The following is an 18,490-nucleotide window of genomic DNA, read 5'->3' as shown; positions in this document are numbered from 1 at the left end:
CGGGTTCTTTCCCTGGCCTTAGTTCACGCGCTCCTCCGGGGGCGGGCCAGTGACCTCATTGGGCGAACCGCTCACGTGACCGGCCCATCGCTCCTCTCAGCGTGCAAACGAAAAAAATTTTAACAGCTACGCCACCGCACGCCTGCGAAAGCGTGCGCGAGCCCCTGCTAAAGCCGCTCTCATTGCGGCTGCAGGTACTCACTGGTAAGCTTGAGCGCGGGTCAGCGCTCACCATGCCCTCGGCCTTAGGCTGCGCTTATAGTGCCGGCGACAGCAACGTGACAAAACAAATGCATTGCCACCGTCGCGTGCGCTTATAGTAAGTGCGACGCAACGGAGCGACGGATTGGTCGCGATCGCTGGAAGTCATCTCTATTTGATTTTCCAGCGACCGTTGCGTCGCCGTCACAATAAGCGTAGCCTAAGAAGCATAAAAAAAAAAAACACACGTGCCCCATAAGCCGTTAAAAGGTGCAGATCCCCTGCACAACTTTAAAGGGTAAATACAGCATAAACCTTTCGGAAATCCTGCCCACACAACTCTGCCATTATTTGAATTTCTGTAAATGTGTCTCTTACAATTACGCATTGTGGCCCATACTTACTAAGCAGTGCTATGCCAAAGGACATCACCGGGTGCTGGAAGACAGCTTCAAGTGTAAGGCGTCTTCTAGCACTCTATTGGTTAGTAAATATAGATCGTTAACTCTGCATTTTAAATGTGCAGCTTCACTAAAACGCAAGGACAGATGAGACAATGAAAAGTACAGTGAAGGCCAGATTCATAGCAGATTGTCACTAGCAGCTATAGGAGGAGACAGTTATGAAATCACACCGATGCCCATCACATGCCCCACACCGTCTTTAAGATCAGGTTTTACCAGCACAGCCCTGCACAGATATACATGTTTTATACACCTCTGGCATTCTGGTCTGGGACCTGCTGACAGGCAGACCCTCTGTAGGATGGCAAAGCGTCCCCTGTGACCTCTGAGGTCTGTCGTGTGTTTGATACCAGGAGTAGCCTTCTTAATTCAGTTGTGACTGTGCGAGGGAATTGAACACCCCCTTTTTATTTACCAGGTTAAGTATGTGGGGGCATGCTCAGCTCAACTTCCAATATTCACAGCACCGGGGACACCTGTTTGCCGTCAAATTAGAATTTAAATCCCCTGCAGCATAAGATTTGTCAGAGAGAGAACATGTCGGGGTCACCCTCGCTCCAGCGACCAACAGAACACTGCAATGCCATTGGCAGACAGGGTATAGATAGATATATATATATATATAAACTAAACTATATATATATATAAACTAAACTAAATGTAAATATTACTGTATGTTCATTTGCAAGTCTTACACAGGTCTGCACCCACCCTGTCTTTCCCCATTATCGCCCAGCATACAGCGCTTCCACTGCAGCAAGGGATTCTGGGAAATGACATGCAAATGAGCACTCAGTGCCACCTTTTGTCTCAAGCTCGTATTACACAAGCAAATCCTCAAGCCGAAGCATGCTGTTATAAACACAGCTTTTAGACAGAGGCTGGGATGAGATGCAAAGCCATTAAAGAGGGTTTTTGTCACTTTTTTTACCCACCATAACCTTAATAATTGTGGTGATTACCTAGTCTAGTCTCAAACCAGCTTAGCCATTAAGACCAACCTCACACTGATGATACCCATCAAGGTTGAAACATGTCTGTGAGTGGGTTTAATGGCTTTGCATCTCATCCCAGCCTCTGTCTAAAAGCTGTGTCTAAAAACAGCATGCATTGGCTTGAGGATTTGCTTGTGTAATATGAGCTTGAGACAAAAGGTGGCACTGAGTGCTCATTTGCATGTCATTTCCCAGAATCCCTTGCTGCAGTGGAAGCGCTGTATGCTGGGCGATAATGGGGAAAGACAGGGTGGGTGCAGACCTGTCTAAGACATGCAAATGAACATACAGTAATATTTACAGTTGCTTTATGCTTTACTGTGGAGGGTTTGTCACTTTTTGTTACCCACCATAACCTTAATAATTGTGGTAATATATATATATATATATTTTTTTTTTTTTTTTTTTTTTAAGAAATTGGCAAAAGAAAAAAATAAAATCATCTAAATTTCCACGCAACTCTGGGGTCACAGATCAATAAAGGTTAACTAATTAATTTATACATTTGACTTATTTTTTCTTAAAACAATTTTTTTAACAAGGGGCTCCCTGCTTCTATGTTCCACTGACACACATCATTTTAACAATAAATCTTTCTCGCAGTGTTTCCCTGTGATGGAGCACAGTACCACTACTTTTTGATGGCGCTTCAACCACTGCTGGAATCCAGGTGTAACCTGCACTTTACCTGCTTGATCCATAAAAAGCTTGTGGGGGAGAAAAAAAAATGGCGCAGTCCCTAGTCTGGTCACGATTTTATACCTTACAGCGAGACGCAGATTGCAAATGCAGATTTCCTGATTCAATGCTAATTACATAGAAAAATAACACAGATGTTCCACATCAAATGTACTCTCAGGAAAGCCACTCTGCTACATCTCTTTCCGCTCTAATTTATCAATTAGTTAATTGCGATTAGTCTCTTTGCCAATCTTGCCTGGTTTAGGAGCTGCAACATCTTCCAAACGCTGCACTCTAGAGGGTATATTACCTGGGCTCACGATTAGCTGGAAATTATGCAGCGAGTCGGGATCAGGAAAGTTCACTTTACATGTGCCTGCAAAAAACAACAAAACAGAAAATAAAATAAAAAATGCAGTATAACAAGTTTTTTTTTTTAAAGGAGTCTACCAGCTCCTCCTTCGTAATGAATCTGTGATCATATATTCTACTTACATGGTAGGTTTGCTTCAAGTTCTGCTACTTCTGTTGAAATAGAAAACAATGTAATTAACGAATTGCATGGACATAAGCGGAACACAAAGGAGCGTCGGAAAAAGGACCCACATCTGTTAAATCGCTCGCTGCCCAGGGGCCTGCACGTCACTGTACTGCTGAGAGGATTTAAGGCAGGACTGGGCAACTCCAGTCCTCAAGGGCCACCAACTGGTAAGGTTTTCAGGATATCCCTGCTTCAGCACAGGTGGCTCAGTCAAAGTCAAAGACTGAGCCACCGATTGAGCCATACAGGTGGCTCAGTCAGAGACTCTGCTGAAGTAAGGATAGCCTTAAAACCTGACCAGTTGGGGGCCCTTAAGGACTGGAGTTGCCCACCCCTGAATTAAGGCGACGAGGCTCCTTACTCACCATAATAAAATGTAGGCAGATCTCTGGACCGCTCTACATTCGATAGGAGACTTAATGGAAGGTCTTTGTTGGAGAAGCAGCATCTTTTCCAGGGGTTGTGTGTTACACCTATATACTATATGCAACACCGATATATAATATTTTGAATTGCTATGGTAAGTAACTCTGGAAGCTGGGGGTCCCCGGAGCTGAAATTCATGGGATTTAGCTAGAGAGATCACCTGCTTCAATCCTGTGTTTAAAATAAATAAAGAATATAATCCCTGGCTTGGATGGCTCCTTTAAGAGAGTTCTGCGCTTGTCTCACTTTTTTCATAATACACCTTTTTCTTTTTAACCAATTAAAAATCCTGTTGCTTTTTTTTTTTTTTTTTTAAACATGTATTAATTTTTTTATTCTGTACTTGCTTTCTGGAAATATCAGTTGCTGAAGACTTCATCCCTGATGGGAAATTCAAATGGCCACTGCCATGGTAAAAACAGACACCATTGAAGTGAAAATACAAAACTGAAATGCAAGAAATATATCAGAACATGTACTCTTCGGTTATGATATTACCTTTCATGTGTGAGATTGTGAGAGATTATAAGATTGTGCGTTTGTGAGAGCGTGCGTGCGTGCGTGGAGGGGGGTCAGTTCTAACCCTATCCCTGCCAGATACAGTACGTCTGCAGACTTCAATTGAAAAAGGACAAGAAGGTGTAAAAGGCAGAGTCCCCAAAGTTTGGTGTTCTTCTAATCAGAAAGAAAAACACAAGAAGGTATGGAATGGTTAGTGTGTAGTCTCTGAGGCACACAGAACACCGTTACTAGCGGCAGACAAAGCTACTAGGCTCACAGAGGCAGCAGATTATATCTCATCACTAGGACAATAGGACACAGGGGCCAGGCAATTTTGCTGGTGCTAAATGAAAATTGTCCACTAGACACTTCTAATAAATTTAATGCGCCAGGGCAAGACCCGGAAAAAAGTTATTCCAATATCCACGTCCTTCTTCTACCAGAACCGGAGGCGTACGCAAGATCAGTATCCCATTTTACCTTACTGATAAACACAACAGGAGAGATTTACTAAGAGCTGACGCGTCGGCACGCGATGCCCTGCAGGAGCGCTTCGCGAGTCCCTGACTTTCAGTGCTGCTGGGGCCTGCAATGCACTAAACCAGCGGTTCTCAAGCTTTATATATATATCGTGTCCCCTCCCCCTCTGCTGCGAAACATTTGTTCCGCGAACCCCTAATGAATAAATCTTATTGCAATCAGACTATTGCTAACAAAACTGACCAATCCCAGGCAGTCGTGTCCAGAGCTCAGGGGGGGGGGGACACATGTTTAATAAGGGCCCAAACTGCCCCACAGTGAGTGCAGACAGAATGGGTGGCAGAGTTTTCAATCACTGCGGCAGCTTCCAAAGTCATGTCCCACAATGCCTGGCTGCTGTGGATGCAAAGCATTGTGGGGAGCACTTTAGAAGCTCTTGGGGGGAGGGGGGAGGGTGAAGAGAGAGATTTGGGGGGTTTACAAAGATGTAATACATTTTTAAACGGTTCCACAGGCCACATATCTTTGTGAAGAGTTCTTCGTGCCTTAAAAAAAGGTTGAAAGCTACTGCATTAAAAGATAATCCTACACTGCCATACAGGCATACCCCGCATTAACATACGCAATGGGACCGGAGCATGTATGTAAAGCGAAAATGTACTTAAAGTGAAACACTACCTTTTTCCCCACTTATCGATGCATGTACTGTACTGCAATCATCATATACGTGCAGAACTGATGTAAATAACGCATGTGTAACATGCTCTATAGTCTCCTCGCTTGCGCACACTTCGGTACAGGTAGGGAGCCGGTATTGCTATTCAGGACGTGCTGACAGGCGCATGCGCGAGCTGCCGTTTGCCTATTGGGCGACATGTACTTACTCGCGAGTGTACTTAAAGTGAGTGTCCTTAAAGCGGGGTATGCCTGTATAGAAGAAATAGAGAAAAACCTGGCGCCAAATTGTCAGTGGAATGTCCTGTACTCCTCAAGGGATCCGCACACTTGCTCGACAGACCATGCAAAGAAATAAACACAAACAAACAAAAATCATAGCGCAACACTGTAGGGTGAGCAGTAATGCACTAATATATACAAACAATTAAGAATCCTAGCGACAATTAAAACAACTATTTATTAAAAAGAAGAACTATGCCAAGACAAGGAGGCTGGCCGTGGAGGCTGAAAAACGATCAATTAATTTTAATTGGCTAGGGTATATTAATGTGTCACAAAGTATCATTGTTTTCAGCCCCTGAGGAAGTAGAGTGACATCTACGAAACGCGTAGGGCTAGTGGCATAGCCACTGTTTGATTGACTTTGGACGTTTAAGGTCATTTGGCTTTGGAGACCTGCTTTTCATTCTGCCTGCCAGCTGTCCCTTTAAGGCCACGGGTACTATCGCGCGCGGGCGCGCAGAGACTTCCCGTTGCTCCGGAGGAGGAAGTGAGGCGTGTCTACACGCGGTGCAGAGCTGTGGACCCCGCACACCAGCCTCCACGGCCGGAGAGGTTCCGGCTACCATCGTAGGGACTGACTGGAGTTTGAGCCGCAGTGGAGCAGAGACATCACCCGGCAGGGAGACCATCTCTATCTAGGACTTGTTCCTACCATGCGAGTTTAAGCCTTGCTGTCTGTAAGTAGGGCTCCAATTTTTGTGTCCCAGATGACCTGCGGTCCTTTGTCTTGGCATAGTTCTTCTTTTTAATAAATAGTTGTTTTAATTGTCGCTAGGATTCTTAATTGTTTGTATATATTAGTGCATTACTGCTCACCCTACAGTGTTGCGCTATGATTTTTGTTTGTTTGTGTTTATTTCTTTGCATGGTCTGTCGAGCAAGTGTGCGGATCCCTTGAGGAGTACAGGACATTCCACTGACAATTTGGCGCCAGGTTTTTCTCTATTTTATGTTATTCTGTTAGTACTGGCAGTATCACCGGGCAGCCATCCTTTATTAGAGGTTTTTTTTAATATCACACTGTGTTTTACACTTTAGCGCTAGTTCACATTTATTTTCACCATTCCTGTATAGAAGAGATATTGTAACTATCGGCTCTTTGGAGGGGATGGCTGCATACAGCACGTATCTATATTTATATCCTGAGCCCTTTATTGGATGTTGCATGGCTCTGTAAAAAGCATTATAAGCACAAAGAGGGCAAAGAGTACAACAGATTATTCAGATACCCTACGAACAACCTATAATGCTTGGCTTGTTGAGATGTAATATTGCTGGACTAAACAAAATAGAACATACTCTAAGCAAAAAAAAAAAAGAAGGGGTATTTACAAGAGTGCACTAACTCAGTGATGGGTTTCACCCTTCCAAAATATTACAGGTTCTAAAAACATGTTAATGCTACAGTATGTGCACCAATAATCATTAGTGCCAGAACACACGAGAGGTAACTCTCAATGTATTACGGTACTTCCTGGTAAAACATTTTATAAATAAACAGACACCAGGGTCATTAATGCACATGTACCCAAATCTGTTCTAATAACACTGGAACGCAGAGCTGCTTCACCGAAGCGTGAAAATCCTTAAACAACTCCAACATGCCGACTCTGGTGTATTGCCCATTCTCATCACTGTAGAAGGTTTGTGCTAATTTTTGCCCATTACCCTGAATAACCAGCAAAGGCTACCAACTGCACAATGCCAGGCCAGGAACCATGGCACACGGAAGGTCTGAGGCATTTAACACCTCTCCTGGTATGTTATACATACACACAGACACAATTTATTGACCCAACGTTTCGGCTACCCTCTGGTGCCTTTTATTGCTCTTGATAAAGGCACTAGAGGATAACCGAAATGTTGGCCAATGAAAGAATGTTTTTGCATATTTACGGCGTGTCTATTCCTTAGTTATTTTTGTACAGTACCTTATAGGTACTCTAATAATAGCACCCTCTCCAGTAGTCTGGTATACACTGGCGGCCGCTTTTACTCTTCTGCGGCCTTTCCCCCGCGTTTTTAAAAATTGTGGGCAAATCGCGGGATGATGCGGCCCGTTCACGGCCGTTTTGTGCGCCTGCGGGCATTGCCATTGTTTAGCGCTAAGCGCTTTCTTTGTCTAATCAGCTGTTTTCGGGCCGCGCGGAGAAGGCCCGTGACCATCGGCAAACATGCGCGAAAATTTTCGGGTATGTTTTAGGATAAACGTGGTCGCAGCAGTATACTATTTAAGTGTCTACAACAATCTCTTAAAAAAAATAATAATTTATATATACATACACACACACTCCAAGGTGCACTGTTTTTAAGTAAAACCCTTCGGAAAACATGAGAAGAGGAAAGAACCCTCGAGGATGCACACTGCTCTAATAATCAAAATAATAAAGTTTTATTGAAATCTGAACTTAACACAAAATATATATACAATTAAAAACCAAATTAGAGCGCATAAATGTCGCCAGAATGCTGTGTGTCCCAAGTAGGTGCTATGAAGCAAATGAAGCTGCACCGAAAAGTAATATTCATCAGCAAGTAACTCGCATGAAGTGTCACAGACTGTGCAGATACTATACTGGGTAATGAACTAGTGGAATAGGTGCTATAGTTGTTATAATAGATGGATGGTGTCCAGCTTGTACGTGACTAACCACCCAATGACATATACATGAACTCCTGTCACCACTATAATTCTGGCTGTGTGGTAGACTGATAGTGGACCCAGTATATTGTAGTATTAGAGTTACTGATGCATACAGTGTACACCAAACTCGCATAGTATTGTAATTTGGTGTAAGTAGTCAACAGCCCTGTATACAGTGTGAACGGCTGTATATCATGCCTCTCTCTCAGAAGCCAGAGGGGAGAAATAAATCACCCATGTCTGTGAGAAGCACTGATGCACCTGGTGGTCAGCTACTCCAAAGGGAACCCCCCACCCCCTGGGTGTCTTGATTGTCAAGCTCCGAGGGTTCCTGGATGCACAGGATAAATAGTGTACCGTGCCCACGTAGCTACACCGTACCTACTGATAAACTGAGTGGTGAGTACACTCAAGGCTACATAAAATAGTACCGAGTACTGTAGACAGTAACATCATAACCCACGATTGATAAGTGGTGACGTTGTGCTATTATGCAAAAAAGAAAGCCTCTTCTGACTGTTTAAATGGATGGGTCTGCATATATTCCTGTGTGCAAATGAATGTAGCTTGGTGTGGCCCTTTAAACTGTAAAAATGACCGTGTATCCCCCCACTGCCTCACACCAGCAGCATAGAGGATAGTGCGTGATCGCAAGGATGTAAGTATTACAGCTAAACTCTGTGTCGTAACGACAGGACTCCGGTCTGAGCGATGTCACAAGAGAAGCCTGTGCATACCACCCTCACGGGATAACCCTCCTATCCTGTCGGGAGACCGAGATACTAAATCAATGATAATCATGGTCTGCAGAGGATAGCATACATGGTGTGAGTTATAGGAGTTACTAATGTATAAGAAACTCCCTGGTCATCCAGTTAATAGCACACACACACTCTGACTCAACTAGTAACTAAGGCCCACAACTTTTTTTTAGCTTGCTTATGTGCATTCATCCACAGTCTCAGTAAACAGAGTAACTTTCAATATGCTCCTCATGCATCAGTAACTCTAATACTACAATATACATTACTGGGCCCACAATCAGTCTACCACACAGCAAGAATCATAGTGGTGACAGGTGTTCATGTATATGTCATTGGGTGGTTAGTCACGTACAAGCTGCACACAGCTTTAGGCTGCACACCATCCATCTATTATAACAACTATAGCACCTATTCCACTAGTTCATTACCCAGTATAGTATCTACACAGCCTGTGATACTTCATGCGAGTTACTTGCTGATGAATATTACTTTTTCGGTGCAACTTAATTTGCTTCATAGCACCTACTTGGGACACACAGCATTCTGGCGACATTGATGCGCTCTAATTTGGTTTTTAATTGTATATATATTTTGTATTAAGTTCAGATTTCTATAAAACTTTATTATTTTGATTATTAGAGTAGTGTGCATCCTTGAGGGTTCTTTCCTCTTCTCGTGTTTTCTGTATGCTTTAGCCCTGATAACACCTCTCTAGAAAGTAAAATTTACATCATAAATTTTGGTTGAGCAGGGACCCCCCACATTCTGTCTCATAAGTTAAACCCTTGCCTGCTTTATTCAATGTAACACCGCTGGAAGAAGAGATCAGTGTATCTGAAAAGCTTGCACAAATAAAAGCATTTTGTTAGCCACAGAACGGTATCGTCTATTAGTTTTTGATATACACACACACTTTTTTTCTGACCAGGTCAGTGGAATTTTGGAACCATATTAAAAATAGAGGAGATATTATGAATACAGTTAATTTATTGTGACTCCAGTACCTATAGAGTATATGCTTTTTGGTTTTTTTAATCTGTGCTATAAATTCAAAGTGGAAAGTATCGCTGGGGGATTTACTCCCATTTCTCGTGTTATAAATTCAAAGTGAACTGAAAAACACACTGGCCAAGGATGAATAGCACAATTTAAACATACAATATTAAAGAAGCCCGCTGGGGACAGAGCGGAAACACACAACGTCAGATTCGCCAGGCAGGAGAAGCCTGTGTGTATTATTTATTGCAGAGTTGTTAAGCGGATAGCCATGAACGAGGTCAGCCCACTCAGATGAGGAAACTGGATCGGGTCTCTGCGTAACTTGAAAAATTCAGGGCAGTGCATATATTGAGAGCTCCAAACACCGACTGGAAGCCTTTAATAACTCATTTTTACGAGTTCTGTGGGGCCCGCAGCTCAGGGAAAAAGTGTACACTCCTGTACTACCAGAACAGAGCTTTAACGCGCAGTACTGTACAAAAGAACACTTAAACACTGAGGGGGTGTCACCAATTGCTTTGAATCAACATTGAACATAACTTCATACTTTCAACTGTGCAGGTAAGAGAGCAGCATGAGTGGATAACACACAATTAACATACAAGACCAATCGCACGTCAGCAGCTACGTTCAGATCTATTATCTGTAAGGGCAAAAAGATTTTTAGGACATAATATTAACATTTCTTTAATAAAACTATTAGGCAGCAAGGCCAGTATTTTTTAAAAGAGCCGACTACGCCATAAAAAACCTATGGCATGACAGGGACAGAAATGGAAAAACTGCAAGAAACGCTGTAGGCCTCAAGAGTTAAGGTGTTTTTCTTGGCTTTGTTTTTTTTCCCTTTAATCAATCAAGTACCACAAATTGTATCTTCAACATCCAATAAATTGCCGATTCCGTGATCTAGTGGCTGGCAGATTGCCGTCGGATTCACCTGCTGCCATATACTTTTTCAGTATTTTTTTATTTCTACTTAAAAAAATAAAAATAATAAGAACAGTAACTATCTAAATTCGTCCCAGGTTACTCCCCATTGTGCCCTAGACAATGTGGAGAGCCAGCGGACTTGTTGCACATGCTTTGGTCCTGCCCTTGTTTGACTCCCTTATGGGAGCACATTAAAGATTGGCTACAGAGGATTTTGGGGTTCGTAATCCCTATGGACCTGGGGCTGTTTTTATTAAACAGACCACTACAGGGTATATCCAGATCAAGCTCTAAATTAATTGTCCACTTTGACGGCAGCAAGGTCCAACCGTGGACAAAATTAGAAATACAATTTGGTTTGTGTGTCACAGTAAGACAGTAAGGTTTGGGAGGGGAAACTAAAATATATCCCTAAATATGAACATGATCCATTGAACAATGATGACTATAAATCTGTATACATCTAATCCAAACCATTTTCTCATGCCGAGATTAAACAGAAGTAAAAACAGCAATTGGCATACCTCCATACGGTCTAGAAATAAACCCAACAAAAAAAGGAATTAGATAAACCCCTCTTCCAGACTGATTGTTACAAAATAACAATTGGTTATATGGAGCAAAATACCTGTGTAGTGTAATCAGTTGTGTTTGCAATTTGCCATTCATTAGTCCCAAATAAGAGCTTCAACTGGTGTTCTGTTCCGTTCTCTACTGAGCTATTCTATGTCATTTTGCATAGAGAAATAGGATAGCAGATACAGTCAATACATAGAAAAACTTTACTAATACTTCAACCAAACATGTTATGGCGATTGAAAAAAGTGACAAAAGCACTCCGCTGTGCAGTGTACCACAAAAATCACTTGTGGGTACATTTGCAGGTCTTTAATAGTTCAACAAATTAGTTCAAAACTAGTACACTGTTTTGATGGAAGCATGGTTCCATCAATAAAATCCCCATGTGTGCAAGAAGCGTCTGGGTCAACATGATACAGAAATTCTCATTTCAAATGTCACACTTTAGTGTCCAGGGACAGTTTACGCCTTTTTGTTTCCTAGCGATTGTTTAAATACATACAAACTCCTATCCTGTCTGCATACCTGAACCATTTTAATTCATGTTCTGCTTCGTTGTAGGCATGTAGATGACAGAAAACATCATGTACACCAGGGGTGGGCAAAAATAAATAATTCTGGCTGACTAAAATGTTTTATTAGCCAGAAGGGGGTTTAAAGGGGCATATTTAAGGGATCTGCTTAGCGGGGGTGGGTTTGTTGATCTACAGTAGGGGAGAGGGTGTTGCTGGGGGCAGGGTGGTGGCGGTTTAAAAACAAAGGCACAAATTCCTGCCCCCTACCACAACAGTGCAGCTCTGTAGATCAGCATTGGCAAGGCGTGAGTGAAGGGAGGGCAGATTTCCCTCTCTTCCTGCATGCCCTTGTTGAGTGAGCGGCGCAAGTCTTACTGACCTGTCAGTCACCGCCACTCGCAATGCTGACAGGTCAGTCAGCACCGCGCCAGCATATAGAGTAACATTTTAGGTGCCCGGGATTTTTCCATGCCCGGCGTAAAGACTTGTAAGCTTTCAAAAACTTTGTACTCTAGGATTCTATTTACGAGCAACTCTCTTGATGGTTCATTGAAATGTTTTTTTTTTTAAACTTAACCTTTATAATGCACTATTGACGTATTTGTCTGTCACAAGAGCTGGCATGCCAGGGGCCCTTGTGATATATCAGGTACATCAGGCACAAGTGGCTCTTTTTCTAGGGGAGATCGCGTTTAGATGGCACTCCCCTTATACTTTCGGCAACAGGGAGCTGGCCGAGACCATGAGATTGCTGGCAAACTGATCACATGGTTGCGAATCCGGGACTCCAGCACTGAGAAGGTTAACACCATTTCCTCGTTTCATCTTTTTCTCTTTCTGGAAATGCTAATTTCACACTTGACCAGGTTTGTGACACACTGGGTGTCTGCCTGAAACTTACAGCCCTAAATGAATACAATGGCAAATGAAGGCTCGTTACCTTTCACAAGTAACCTGTCTCGTATGGACACTCTGCGCGTGGAGTCGGAGGTTGTGCTGGAAGTCCGACTCCCTTTCACACCATCGTCCCGCTTCAACTTGCTCGCCAGTGTCAGCATCACGCTTCGCCTGCAACAGAGGCGCCACAAGCAATTTACATCATGAGAGCTAGAGAAAATACATACATACATATATACATACATACATACATACATACATACATACATACAGGCACAGCACTCACAGTATAAAAGATGTACATTTATTCCATCAAAATACTACAAAGTTAAATAATGTGACATTTCGAGCCTACGTGGCTTTGTCAAACATACAGCGATTTGTTTGACAATCACAGTTTTTAACTTTGTAATATTTTGATGGAATAAATGTATATCTTTTATACTTGGCGAGTGCAGTGGATTCATGGACTCTGGATTATTTTCGGACATATCCCTGGTCTGTCCACTGGCACCGCAGACGTAAGTGGTTTGATCTTTTTTTAATATTTTTGTTGAGCATACACACGTGCGTACATACATACTGACCAACGGATATGTTCAACAGGTAGCTCCCATTTCCCCTTCTTGCTACAGGCAAAGACTGTGCCAGGGGCAAATTATTTTATATACAAATATATGCACATTGTTTCCATATTTATGTATTCACCCCCTGCAGGTCAAAAATTACAAAACCCACACTCGCGTATGGCATTTAATTGGCCTGGACTCAACGCTACTGGCCCACATCCATCATGGTTGGGCACTGCCATCTAGTGCACTTACTCTTTCACCTGCAGTCTCTGTAATTTCATAACACACTGCTTAGATTGACAACTCTGGGGCAGGATTTGCCTTTCCTATTGTCTTATTTTGTGTTTGTTGCACTTATAGTATAATTCCTTGTAATGTACTGTCTTTTGTAAAGCTCTGTATTGTTGGCGCGATATAAATAAAAATATCTTGTGTATGTATATTATGTCAAGAAAGTGTGTGTGTGTGTGTGTGTATAAATAGAGATATTAGCATACATAAATGCAACTATGATACACACACACACACCATTATTTACATATTAATAAACAGAATATATATCTATCATCAGCAGCCCATGTCGATCCACTGCTGGATGAATGCCTCCCGAAGGATTTTTCAGGTACTGCAGTTGCAAGCCTCTTCACACTGCTCCAACCAATTTTCTGATTGCATCCTCCCATGCCAATTCTGGTCGTCGCCTTGATCTTCTAATCTTTCCTGGACTCCAGTTAAGCAGCATCTTCATCCAACGATGATTACCTCCCCTTACGATATGTTCGGGCAACTGCCACTTTACGACCCCTGTGATGATACCACAGACTCCCGTTTGGTCTAAAACCCACTCATTCCCTCTTCCATCTCCTCAGACAATACACACCATACTATCTCTTCACACTTCCCTCAAGTTTTTAATTATGTTCGTGTTTTGGGTCCAAGTTTCACATCCATACGTGAGCACGGGCAGAATACAGTGGTTACAAACCTTCCTCGAGGCAGAGTGGAAGTTTCCCTTAAAATAATGTCTTGTTTCTTAGAAATGCGCTCCATCCCATCTTCACTCTCCTAATGATTTAATTGAAAAGGTTTTCATCCATTGTTATTGTTTCGCCGAGTCTTGAATGTTCCTCGTTGAATAGGTGACTCCTTCCCGGTAATTTTCCTCTCCTATTTAACGAGGAACATTCAAAACTCGGCGAGAGACGAAGACACGACAGAAGAAAAATTTGCATCCCAAAGAAGATCTGAGAGCTAAAGAAACCTTGATGTGATAGAACTTACACAAGGCCGTGTAAGTTATTTATTCTTTTATTTCTTCACCTTCATACACACACAATTGTATGTTCGCCTCCCATCCACGGAGTCCACTCCATAGACTGATGTTTCAATAGAGGTGTTTTCACCACATTGATCACCAGCTAAAGAAGACACACCTTAAACCTATCTTTCCTCATATTGTGCTCCCCCATTTTTCTTGTGTTCCATTACCATCATCAAGGGTCCTGGATAGATCCTGCTGGGGTTTCGAGACACACGAGGACATCTCAAGACAATTACGCAATATCTTAAGGCTGTATTACACACTTCTTACTTTATACTCTACTTTTAATATCCTATGTACACCTTATAGAGATAGCGCCCGGGTACTTTTTCAAACACACTCCTAATCCTTATCTTGCTTGTAGCTTCATGTAATCCAATGGTTGATGTGGCATTCACACATGTTCTTTATAATATAAATGTACGCTTCTTCAACACTGTCTTCTTAATGCATCTACGACTGCTGAAGTGTAGACCGAATTAGAAGCTTTTTCATAAGAACGAATCTTAAGCTGAGTGGTAGATCATATTCATTACTTCCGAGAAATCACTTCTTGTACGATTTGGATGTGTTCCATTGTGTTGTATCCAATACGAAATCCTGCTTGGTCTCTAGACTGGGCAAAGTCCAGGGTCTGTTGCAGGCGATTAGTATCTTTGTAAAAATCTTATAAGTGATTGGAAGTAAGACCGATTAGTCTGTAGTTATTGAGGTCTTCTTTGTCTCCTTTCTTGTAGATGAGGATAACTATGGCATTGCTCTGGAATTTCCCTGTTCTTCAAACAGCATGTAAAGAGTTTGCCAGGTGTGTGTGTGTGTATGTGTGTGTGTATGTGTGTGTGTGTGTGTGTGTGTGTGTGTATGTATGTGTGTGTATGTGTGTGTGTGTGAATGTGTGTATGTGTATGTGAATGTATGTATATGTGTGTGTATGTAGAGAGTGGTGTGTATACATTATATAGTAGTGTGTAAATAAAATTTGTGTATTTATGGCAGAAACAATAGATTTGTTAAAAATAAAATAAAAGGTTGGACATCTTTTTAGAAAGGAAATGTATACAGGGATATAACAAATAAGTAAACATGGGAAGGATGTTGATCCAGGGAGCAATCCGATTGCCAATTCCTGGAGTCAGGAAGGAATTTATTTTTCCCCGTATGATATCATTGGATGATATGACACTGGGGTTTTTTGTTTGCCTTCCTCTGATATATGATAAATCTATCGATGGCTGGGCCAGCTACCGTTCTGCCTTCCCTGTCATGTAAGTTCCAGTAAGATCCAGACAGTGACAGGCTATCCTGTGGGGGTTTCCCCCTCCTGCAGCCTCTGTGAGTGACAGAAGTGGATATGACATGAGAGTCTGTGTCTGTCCAATAAGGTTGCAGAGCCTGTGCCCTCACCTTTTACACAAAAGAGGAGGTGTCCTAAATTATAGAGTTGAACCCAGCCATCACAGGGTGGGGTTCATGCAGTTCCCTCTTCCCCTTCAAGGGATGAGGATGTAAGTCAAGCCTCCTCCAGGTTGGGAGGAAGACATATGCTCAGTCCCTCATGGGTTGGGTGCAATCATTACTCTAGTGAGGCCTCATCATTACCAGCAGGCCTGTACCATCCAGGAGCCTTGAATGTACACATATATATACATATACATATATACACATATATATACACACACACACACACACACACATTTACATCATACACATAGCAGTGTAATTGCATACGCAATTAGAACTGTTTGAAGGAGTCTGGGAGCAGGAAGGAGTACCTTACTGACGGAGCTGAGGAACCAGAGAGGCAGCACGAGGTTGCTGGGTGATGGTAGCGTGAGCGCACATATAAGAAGAAACTACTGGTTTTTTAGACAGACACGCGTCATATCCGCTACCACGAGGATCCAGCACTTCAACGGAGGTGTACCGGAGGAATATCTGCTATTACCCAGACGATTTCTGCTGTATATACAGTTCTTTGCGCAAATTCTATCCATTTTTGTGAGTGGCCTGTTATCGTTTGGATCTTATTAAATGTTATTACAGAGTTACGCTATGGAGGCTGCGCTGTCTTTTGGTTTGCAGTGAATCGTGGGAGGTAGTTGAAGCTGTTGACAGCTGCACAGCATCTCCAGCGTTTTATTTTCCTATTTGTCACTTTTTTGCGTGTTGAATATCCTTTTGTTTTAGTCACCCCTTTCCCCTTGTCATTTATGGTTGTTTGTTTAAGTTTAGCTCCTGGTCTGAGGCACTTAGCCATTGCCAACTCTCACTTGTGGTACACAGGGTTGCCACCTCTCCGAGTTTGACCCGGAGAATCCGGGTTTCGGGCACTTACCTACGGGCTACAGGTTGAGCCTGTCAATCTCCAGGTGGCGGCAGGGTGCGGCGTCTTCGGCATTCTTCTGCAATTCCCTCCTCCAACAGCAGTGAACATGGCTGAGCGGCGTCAAATGACGCTATGTGTTGTCATGCTACGCGCCGTCACATAGCGTCCCTATGGCATGGCCGCGTGCCATGTTCACTGCAGTTGGAGGGGGGAGTTGCAGCAGGATGCTGGGAGACGCCACTGCACCGCACCGCCAAGTACGGTTTTTTTTCCCACTCCGGTTTGGTCTTCAGTAGAAGGTGGCAACCCTGGTAGTACCCTGTGCTGTAAATTAATTTTCTTATATCTTGAGAAAGGCTCCTGCAGAGAGCCGAGACGTTGATAGTTTTGCAATAAACATGTTTGTTTTTAAGTCCTGGGGTGCCTGCTTCCATCTCTCTGTATATGTACACACACACACACACACACCTATATAATGCTTAAACATCTGGGTCACTCTCTCCACAATGACAGCCTCTATAGCTGTGTGTCTGTGTAGAAGGTGACCATAGTTGTGTGTGACGTGTAATATATATATAGATATGTCACACAGTATATGTATCTGCACAGAGCTGGAGACTGTCACCTGTCACCTCAGCCGGTCCGTGAACGCAGCCGCTGGATCCCCGGTGCGGGTTGTTGTGGTCCCCGGCTCGCCCTCTCTCCCTCACACCCTCAGCGGGGCCGCCATCTTCTTCCCCCACAGTGCCCCGCGCCCCTGCGTGCTGACGCAGTGACAGCTACGGCGGTAGAGGTGAGTCGGCCATATTGGAAGCGGCAGCGTCACCATGGAGACAGCGGAGGGCTCAAAGAGGACGCGTCAGAATACGACACAGGCGAAGTGGATGTGACGTCTTAGTGCGTGTAACAGCCCTTTCGCAATATAGAAACTATGCATGACGTCACAGCTAACCCTCATGTCATACTGCATAACAGCGCTCTAGTCTATATAAAGGATAATCATGACGTCACAGTGGTTGAAGTGTGAGTACCAGAAGATAAGAGTATCACCCAGAGTACCTTTGCTTTTATATCCTTCCTCCAGAGTAGTACTGCGTTATATCCATATCCCTAGCCAAGAGTACCACAGCTTTACATCCATACCCCAGCATATCACTACTGTTATATAATTACAGAATTAGATTGTCTTGGTTTTTTTTGAAGAAATGGGCATGTATTTTGGAAAGCCTCCTTCTCCCCCTCCCTAGTTTTACAGCAGAAATATCGCTTTAATAAATGAATCTTTCCCAAATAAAGTCACTTGTGAGCACATTTACATGTCTCAGACAGGTCTGCAACCCTACCATTATCTCTTAGCATGCAGGGCTTCCACTACAGCAAGGGATTCTGGGTAATGACATGGAAATTATCACACCGTGTTACCATTTGCTTCAAATCCATTTTGATATGGACCCTTGTAAGCAGTGTCAGATTTCCCTTAAAGCCCGGTCCAAGGGCAGCAAGATTTAGGGGCGGCTAAAATTGCCTGCCCCATAAGCTCTTGCCGCACTCTCGGGCCTATTGGACGTAATAGGAATGCACTTGCCTGTGTCAGCTGCCTCCTTTCTGCTCCACCTGGAATCCCATTTGGAATCCCAGCGGCGTCTTGTTGCCAGGGCGTCATGACGTCGCGTTTCCATTTTTAACATTTTCCA

The 18,490-nt window shown here is 43.1% G+C and overlaps 1 protein-coding gene across 11 annotated transcripts in view; it reads right to left on the bottom strand.

Annotated features, from left to right (window-relative positions):
- Window positions 1–17,622, bottom strand: part of UBE2F (ubiquitin conjugating enzyme E2 F (putative)) — a 113,521-nt gene extending 95,899 nt beyond the window's left edge. For 3 of the 11 annotated variants that reach the window (XR_012802553.1, XM_075607267.1, XM_075607271.1), the window contains exons 1-4: window positions 17,422–17,607; window positions 12,621–12,748; window positions 2,837–2,866; window positions 2,652–2,717 (exon numbers count right to left, since the gene is read on the bottom strand). Coding sequence is in view for 9 of the 11 variants with exons in the window: in XM_075607267.1 (XP_075463382.1) it covers window positions 2,652–2,717; window positions 2,837–2,866; window positions 12,621–12,738 (214 nt within the window). In the remaining 2 variants the exon portion in view is untranslated. Of the gene's footprint in view, window positions 1–2,651; window positions 2,718–2,836; window positions 2,867–12,620; window positions 12,749–17,421 lie in introns of all 11 variants that reach the window. The other 8 variants (XR_012802552.1, XM_075607268.1, XM_075607265.1 and 5 more) reach the window with 7 other exon arrangements.
- Between the last annotated feature and the right edge of the window lie 868 nt (window positions 17,623–18,490).

Source organism: Ascaphus truei, chromosome 7, assembly GCF_040206685.1.
Source record: "Ascaphus truei isolate aAscTru1 chromosome 7, aAscTru1.hap1, whole genome shotgun sequence".
In the NCBI taxonomy this organism is placed as follows: domain Eukaryota; kingdom Metazoa; phylum Chordata; class Amphibia; order Anura; family Ascaphidae; genus Ascaphus; species Ascaphus truei.
The sequence above is the reverse complement of the archived record's forward strand: the minus strand, read 5'-3'. Positions and strand labels throughout refer to the sequence as shown.